The following is a 9,357-nucleotide window of genomic DNA, read 5'->3' as shown; positions in this document are numbered from 1 at the left end:
CATCTTCACTTCAGTCGCTCACTAGTTCACCTTAGTTTTGTCTAACCAGAGTCAGTAGAGGATCCAGCAGCATACAGTACATTATACTGCAGATCAGCACAATGAGAGACAACAACTGTAAAGAATGCATCGACAAAATCCTTCAAGAGGCTCCGACGGCAAGAAAAGCTCTTCTAGACAACCACAGCAACCTGCACAGAGTGGCCGATTACTGCCAGAACAAATACCTCAGCGTGAGACATTGATTTCATTGTTTTTCTATACATCAAATAAGAATTGATTTGTTTATAAATAAATTCTATTGTCATAAATAGAGTATTTTAGAGATTTTACTTGATATTATCTGATTAGGCCAAAAATATATATTATACTGATTTAAAAATGCTATACGACATTGTAATGTTTACACTAATATATAACTGGATTTTATTACATTTGCAAAATATCTCACAGTGTCTCACTAAAAGTGGAATTAATTTTAAAGCTCCATTGCTATGAATTATTCACATGGATTACTGAAAACACGTTTCTTAAGTCTGGACTCTTTTGGAGTCTTGTACCGAGGGCATACATGCCTAAACAAGGCTGTGGTATGTATTCCTAGAACTCCATGAAAACTGTTCTTAACATGTTTATCTAGCAATCCCTATCTGTATCCTGGAGGTCTGTTATTTTGAAAGCAATCATTTTGCAAACGCCTTTCATCATTTGCAGGTCTTTAATAATAAGAATAATTTTTAATAATAGTAGGCTAACACTTAATTTTGATGGTCTCTTTTGAACTAAAAACTCTGCAACTGCATGCCAACTAACTCTCTTTTGAGTATTAGTAGACTGTCTGTTTAATTTCTACTAACTCTTTACTGTTATGGTCCCGAAGAAGTCATTCTACTGACTACAAGTAACTTTGAAAGTACGTCAACTTATTCTAAGCCTAACTCTTCCAGTCTACTAATAATCTGCTGACACTCTAATGAATGAGAGTTAGTAGATTGCAATGTTGCTTATAGTGAAGAGAATCTGTTAAAGGGACCATCAAAATGAAGAGTATGTAATATTATATTGAAAGACTGCTCATGTTATAATCACTAAAATGATGCTGTCATTCACCTCAGTTCATCACAATCTCACAAAGATTCACAGTGCTGTCTACAGTGCACAATGAATCTCTTACTTGCATTGAGTCTACACTTTGTAAAAGAGGTTGACCATTGTGATCAAGAGTGTTTGCCGAACCTGTTTTGTCAGGTTTGTCAGGTATGAAATTTTATCAAATGAGCATGATCCATTTAAATGCTGCTTTGGTGAACATAAAATACTCTAACAAAAAATATTACACTCTGAATAGTAGGCCTATAGTGCATTCATTTAGACATACCTACTTAGTCTCATCCCAAGATGTCATCTAATGTCTTGGGACGTCTTTTGACCATACGTCAACATCCGCCTTTTTAGGGTACCCTTAACCCTTGTGCTGCATTAGATTTTTAACACCGTTGAGTGCATTAAGGACCAAAAATGGCCACATATTAAACATTGCCTAAAATATTATATATTATTATTATTTTCCACTTTTATCAAGTTAAATCTTTTAACCAGCATCAGTCCTCATCATAACTACCAAAAATGTATTCAATTTCAGGATTTTAACCCTTTAATTACCTTCTTTTTTTTTTTTTTTGCGAAACCATCGATTTGTATAAGAGGAAAAAACACAAAAATTCAATTATTTTCAATAAACTAAATGCAAAGAGAAAACTTTAGATTTGGATTATCACAGTCCCACTTTGCAAAAAATCCCACTTAGCGCATTAGAGACCAAAAATGGCCACCTATTAAACATTGCCTATTACCTAAAATAAGGTGCATTTCCACCCATAGGGAATAAATATGTAGTGACGTCATCTGGTGGAATACACTATATAATGCAAATATAATGCTTTTTGCTTCAAAATGAAAGGATGTTTGTGCAAAAATCATGTTTCATGTATTACTGACAGCCTCAGATTTAAACAACGTTTTAATGGGTTTCAATGGGCCATTTTTGGTCTTTATGGTGCTGAGTGTTACTATTTGATCTACACAGTGTGTGTTATACATATTTTGCAAAATGGGATCACATTTTTTACATGTATCCAAAAAGTCACAATTTTGCCAAATTTCATACCATTTGCATTAAAACAGCCAAAATGGTCAAAGAAATTAAACTGCAAAAGACCAAAAATGTCCCTAATGCAGCATAAGGGTTAAACGTCGGTTAGATGACGTTATCGGATCCTAACCCTACCCCAGACCTAAACCTACCCCGTCACCTAACTGAACATTAAAGGTAAAGCGTCAGTTGTATGACGGCCCGGGATCGTCAACTAACCGATGTTTAAGGGTACCCTAAAAAGGCGGATGTTGACGTATGGTCAAAAGACGTCCCAAGACGTCAGTTAAATGACGTTTTGGGATGAGACTGTGTTAATAGGCTACTGTCGGCAAAAGTAGCATTTTTCAGACACAACACACTTTTCTGTAATATTCATTCAAACTATAAATGTTAGTCCTTAATTGCATGTTTCAGATGTCTGGAGGTCTTTCAATCTGCTGTTATTCATAATTTAAAAAAAAAAAAAAAAAACATGAAAAAACATGGAAGAGTCTGAATAGGCCTATTGAAAATGATTATTTACCTTTAGGTGGAGGACACCAAAAGTGTCATTGAAGAGTCCAAAGCTCTCACCACACAGGCCCTGGCCAGTGTCTCGTACCAGATCAACAATCTGGCCACATCTGTGCTGAAGATTTTAGATGCGCAGACGGTGCAGCTCAAACAGATGGAGTCCTCCGTCAACATGCTGGCTCTGGTGAGCTCCTGTTATCACTCAACGGAAAGCACCAGAATATCATGGAATACAATGCCAGTTATACTAAGGGCAGGAAAGTCAGGACAATTCTGGAAATATGAAACACTATTGGTCCTGGTTAAGAGACATGAATAATTCAATTCAAATGTATTTGTATAGCGCTTTTCACAATACATATTGTTTCAAAGCAGCTTTACAGGAAGTGTATTTCAGAAATGTACATAGAAAAATATATTTAGTTAATCATGTAATAATTTAGGGCATAACATATCTCCGGCGTTGAGTCGTCTCTTCACAGGCATCGAGTCCTCTCTTCACAGGCGTTTAGTCATCTCATCGCAGGTGTTGGGGCTACTCGTCTCTGTGAGAGGCTTGATACAAACTGGAGCTGACAAACGCTATTTACCTTAGACTAGCGACCCCAGAAAAGCAGATGGGAAATAATGTCCATAGCTGCTGTTCATAATATTAATGCATTCGATCTGATTTAACAGTGGTATAAAAGATAAGCATTATGTGAATGCTTTGCTAAAGACATGTGTCTTTAATTTAGTTTTAAACTGGGACAGCGAGTCTGAGCCTCGAACAATATCAGGAAGGCTATTCCAGAGTTGGCTATTCCAAATGTGAGAATGCCCTCCCTCCTTTAGTGGACTTAGATATCCTAGGAATGACCAGAAGCCTGGAATTTAGTGATCTTAAAGGCACACTATGTAACAATTGTACCTTAATAAAACAGCTTCAAAGTCATTTCGGTGGAAAACAAACTCATAGTAGGGTGAATCATCCTGGTTGTAAAGCTTGGGGCTAAGTTTGAGAGGTCTAGTAGTAGATCTTTTTCCAAGCGTGTCAGAGGTTACACGCATTGACACGTTTTTTGTGCATTTTATTTTGTGATCTCACCGGAATGAATAGAGTGCACTCTAAAAAATGCTGGGTTGTTTCAACCCAATTTTGGGTGAAATATGGACGAACCCAAACGTTGGGTTAAAAATGTAATTAAAAAAAAATTAACCCAATGGCTGGGTATGTCCATATTTTACCCAAAATTGGGTTGAAACAACCCAGCATTTTTTAGAGTGTGTGAATGAATAGAGCGTGTCCGAGTGAAGACTGCGCGTGTGCCACCACATAAGACACTATGTATCCATGACACTGATAGTAGCAGACACGAGCGCTCAGCTTGAGTTCAAAAACACATTTTAGCACTAGATCTCTTATTTAATGCTAAAAATGCACACTATGCAAGATTTGTCCCTTAATATAACAGCTTCAAATGGGATTCAGGCTGTGAGTGCAGAGACCAGTCTATGGCAGAGACGCTCTATGTGAGTGGTATTTACGACAGTGACATTAAATAGAAGTACTCCACAGCAACTCTAGGGGTCGCTGTTTGACAAAAACGGAATTCCTGCATTTTGTGCTTTTAAAAAACGCGATAGATTGTAGGGCGATAGAAGGTCCATTAAATAAACAGGTGCTAGACCATTTAGGGCTTTATAGTTCAGTAGTAATATTTTGTAATTGATACGGAACTTCATGGGTCACCAGTGTAGAGATGATAAAATTGGTGTTATATGATCATATTTTCTTGACATAAGAAGAACTCTAGCAGCTGCATTTCGCACTAACTGTAGCTTGTTTATTGAGGATGCAGGACAACCAGCTAATAAAGCATTACAGTACAGATTAATAATAATCTTATCAAAGTAGTATATGGCAAAAATAGCCTCTTAATGTCAGTGTTTACCTTCAGACAGTTGGCATGTACAAGGAGAAAATTGCCCGGAGAGAGATCGGAGTGCTGACCAAACAGTCAAAAGTTCCCCGGACGCAGAAGTTGGTTCCCCCAGCAGAAGGACGGGAGCCGTTTCGTGTGTACAGACGTGTTCCCATATCCTACACCCGCCTGGACAAACTGGGCCACAGCCACTGGGAAGCCAACAACAATGTGAGCAAATATATATCCAAACATAATACTTTTTACTTACATTGCTGTTTTTTTTTTTTTGTTTTTTGTTTTTTTACTTCTGATTGAATTAATAGAAAATTTAGACATATTTTAATGTTATAAATCATATAATATATATTATGTAATGTATGAATCAGGCCTATGTAGAATTCTGTTGTCTATATATTATTAGGTTAAATAGTCTTAGGCTACTAATGTTCAATAGTTTGAGATCAGTAAAATAAATAAATTAATACATGACACAAAAGAAATTTTACATTAAATGCTGTTTTGTTTGCACTTTCTATGCATCATAAAATTGCGGGGAAGAAATTTAGCAAAATTTCCACTAAAGTTCCAACAATGAAAATCATATTTGAATGATTTCTCAAGGATCATGTGACACTGAAGACTGAAGTAATGATGATGGAAATTCAGCTTTGCATCAAATTGCATCACATTTTATTACTGTTTTTACTGTATTTTTAATCAAATACTGTAAATGCAGTCTTAGTCAGCATAAGAGACTTATTTCTATAGCATTACAGAAAACATTCGAAATATATCTAGCAAATGAATTGCGTACTTACCTCTTAAAAAGCGGGTTTTAACTGCACTATTTTTTTTTTTTTTTTTTTTTTTAAGAGAGAGTCATAAATTCATTGGAACCAAAATAAGTATAATACCAAAATAAAAATACTTCTACTTTGTTATGTTTTTAATCATTAATTATAAGGTTCCTCTATCATATTTTGGAATAAAATGTAAAATATTTTAATATCTTATGAAAAATTCATTTTGATGAATTGATTTGTTTATTTCAAATTATTATGCTGATCTGTGACATCGAAGGAAGAGCCAAAATCGGAATCAGACAATGACAACTCTTTAAAACAACTTGGCACACAGGAAACCAGCACCTTCAACTGGTATGTAATACAATGGCTTTTACTAGTTTGGTTATGAACTCAGTTTCATCCACTGTCTTCAGAAATGTGACGTATTTGCTGTGGTTTCAGGTCTTTCTTGGGTATCGCAGTTCCTCCTCCATCAGTGCCTGACTGGATGGGTTCTAGTTTCACAGCTTCTCCTGGTCTCTCTCCAGCTTCACCTTCTCCTTCACTCAAATCTGACCGCTCCCTGTCTACACCTCCATATGCCTATCCCGACCTGTCCATGCTGCCTCCTCCACCTCTCCTAGATGATGAGATGGGAGACGCTCCACCCCCACCCCCTCCTCCCTCTCCACCTCCACCTAATTCTGAGTATGGAGGATCTTTGCTTCCTCCTCCACCACCTCCACCTGCCCAAAATATGTCAATGAGATCAGCAAATCCTCCACCACCACCTCCTCTTCCCCCAGATAACATGGCTGGTCCACCTCCTCCACCTCCACCACCACCTCCTATTCAGGGCAAGACAGCTGTTCCTCCTCCTCCTCCTCCTCCTCCTCCAGCTGCCTACAGTGGGTCTTCTATACCTCCACCACCACCACCTCCCCAAAATGCCTCCATGCCACCACCGCCTCCTCCCCCTCCTAATACTGGAGGAAAATTTGTTCCACCACCTCCTCCACCTCCTCCTTTTTGAATGTTGAATCTGAATGTTAAGTTTATGCAAAAGACTACAATCATTGATTGGATCATATTTGTTAATGCTTTTTAAATACATATTATGATATTTTCTTTATAAATTTTACATGAATGAATGTTATAAACATAAATGTTTATAAAACATTAAATAAAGTCAATGTTGGTTTGTGTAAATCATATTAAAAGTATGTAATTTAAGACTTTTTCTTATATCTTATATTATTATATTATATATATATTATATATTATTATATTATTCTTATATTATTATTCTTTTTACGATATATCTCTAGATTTATTGATATATTTCTACATATAATATAATTCTACATTTATTTTATTTTGTGATTAAATATGCAAAAAAAAAAGATAGGCCTGCTTAATTCCAAAGCTGCTGTTGTTCATGCATGCAACAATTTTATGGAAACAAAAACAAAACAGGCACTGCACTGAAGATGGCAGCACCGAGTCTTTACATTGTGCCAGCCTATTTGAAACTGAAGTGAATTGGCTTTATGCCCAGCTGCACTTCTTCCTGAACTTCAGCCAGCTCCTTGTTTCCTGTCTGCCATTATTGGGCAAGCTTGATTAATTCAGGTGGGTCTGATTATTGTTGCCATGACTACTGAGGTCAGGCACACCTGAATTAATCAGGAAGTTCAGGAAGTAGTGCAGCTGGGCATAAAGCCAATTCGGTGTTCAGTGCATGGAGAGCATTAAATTAATTAATTCTGATGAAAGTTGTGACGTGACATAGTCTAAATGTGACCCTGGACCACAAAACCAGTCACTTTGGGTTATTTTTGGGTCATTTTTATTTATTTTTTTATTGAAATTTAGGCACATCATATGCAAGCTGAATACAAGCATCCCATTGATATGACAATATTTGGCCGAGATACATCCTATAGCCTACTATACTATTTTCATACTACTTGAAAATCTGGATAGAATCTGATCAAGGATGTAAAAAAATCGTAACATTCAGAAAATCGCCATATGGTCACGATTGAGCAGCATTCACTCAATATTATAAATATATTTTTATATATATATTTACAATAGGAAATTTACTAAATATCTTCATGGAACATGATCTTGCCTAATATCCAATTATTTTTGCAATAAAAGAAAAATCGATTTTGACCCATTACAATATGTTGTTGGCTACTGCCACAAATCAACCGTGCTACTTGTGACTGGTTTTGCCTACCGCATTATAGCCTGTACTATGAGGGGTTTGCTGATATCTATAAGGCTATTTGTCAGCAGAGGTAATGTACACAACTTCCTTACTTGAGTGAAAGTACAGAATAGGCCTACTCATTTTTAAAAGTACTAGTAAAAAAGTAAATGTCAATGCATTGTTTTATTATTGTTGTATGTAATACTTGCAGTCTGCCTGCCTCAGAATCTATGCCTGCCTACCCTTATATCAATATCACATTTATTTCTAGAACACAGTTCCAGCAGTGTGGGATTGAATGTGAGATTGAATTAGTGCACTCAATAACGTCCACAATGGTTTTGGACACCCCAATGGCTGTTCCCTTTAAGTTTGTTGGCTTTTATTACGTTAGCCTTAGCATATTTGTTATACTGTATAAGCTAGTGTGCTCTAAAACATTGACAAAATTGGCATTTAGAAGACCAAACCCAGCATTTAAAATGAAAATCAGGTTGAGGTCAGAATCCAGTGTCAGATTGATGTTAATCTCCAACATTGGACAGGTGTTGTATTGTGGTTCAAAATCAAAATCGGGTTGATGTCAGAATTCAGTCGAGTTCTGACGTCAATCCAATTTAGGTTTCTGACGTCAACCCGACTTTCATTTTCAACCAAAATGCAACCCCTTGTAAGTTGTAACCAAACTCATCCCTTGACTGACATTACTACTTTCTACTCGAGGACATTGACAGTTACAGTAAAAAGTTTCCAGACAAAATAATATTCAAGTACAGATACTCAAAAAGTGTACTTTTACATTTATTCATTTAGCTGGCGCTTTAAAGCAACTTACAATTGGTATGTCAAAACTACATTACCCGTGATTCTGCAAAAAGTCTCCACCAATCAGAGAATATCAAATCTCCCGATTTACCATTTTACCAAGTAAGGTGTTTTCTGTGAATGTGCGAGACTTCCGATTTATTTGCTGCTATGGGAAATAACGAATATAAAACTGTGCATTAAACTGTAAAACTGGTTGTGACAAACTAACATGTTTATAATTAAGACAATACATTCAAATATGGTAAGGATTACCAGTTTGCAATCAAGCAGCATAACAAGCTGTTTAAGGATATAGGTAAAGATTACTAGAAGCGAATGTTCCAGACACAAAAAAATTCAAATGTCCTCGCCTATTCTTAACTGAAAAATAACCTCAGTCACAAACTTTAACTGTCATTTGCATTTCGATTGTGACGTTTGCAATGCATCATGGGTTTGTAGGTAGCCTATGGGCTACATGCACACAAGTTCCGCATTTGACGTAAGGATGCTCGTCCATTTCCGGTTGTGTAGATTAAAGCGGAGGAAAACCGGAGAAAACGGGATTATGGCAGAGTCTTCAATATTTTCTGTCCTCCCGTCTTTGAAACGAAACGTACATAGCCTACGTTTAGATGTAATTTTATAGTTATGTTTATTTAATATAATTTTAAAAAGAAACATAAACACAGCGAGGGGTGTCTGTTTTATCTGTTTTTGTGACGTTTCATTAGTATAACCATGGAGTATAAAATTCAATATGAATTCTCGGTATTGCATTGGACTCTATGATCGGCGGAAGTTATCGAGCATTAATCCTTCACCGGAAATAACGCCGTGCATAGAGCCCATTTCCCTCGTTTTATATCTTTGTCTTTTTTTGTCTGATTAGCCAATATATTTTATTTAAAATCAAGGTAGCTCATCTGGGGTGAGTTTCCCAAAGCCAACTAATGGTCGCAGTTGTCC

At 36.4% G+C, this 9,357-nt stretch overlaps 1 protein-coding gene across 1 annotated transcript; it reads left to right on the top strand.

Annotated features, from left to right (window-relative positions):
- The first annotated feature begins 53 nt into the window (after nt 1-53).
- On the top strand, nt 54-6,506 carry abi3b (ABI family, member 3b). The gene is made up of 5 exons (XM_039664752.2): nt 54-233; nt 2,685-2,852; nt 4,609-4,803; nt 5,656-5,732; nt 5,823-6,506. Exons 1-5 carry the CDS (start codon nt 102-104, stop codon nt 6,391-6,393), a joined length of 1,143 nt encoding a protein of 380 aa, XP_039520686.2. The 5' UTR covers nt 54-101; the 3' UTR covers nt 6,394-6,506.
- The last annotated feature ends 2,851 nt before the right edge of the window (nt 6,507-9,357 follow it).

The sequence above is a fragment of the Pimephales promelas genome, chromosome 17 (genome assembly GCF_988280905.1).
Source record: "Pimephales promelas chromosome 17, fPimPro1.hap1.1, whole genome shotgun sequence".
NCBI lineage: Eukaryota > Metazoa > Chordata > Actinopteri > Cypriniformes > Leuciscidae > Pimephales > Pimephales promelas.
This window is presented reverse-complemented; position numbering and strand designations above follow the sequence as displayed.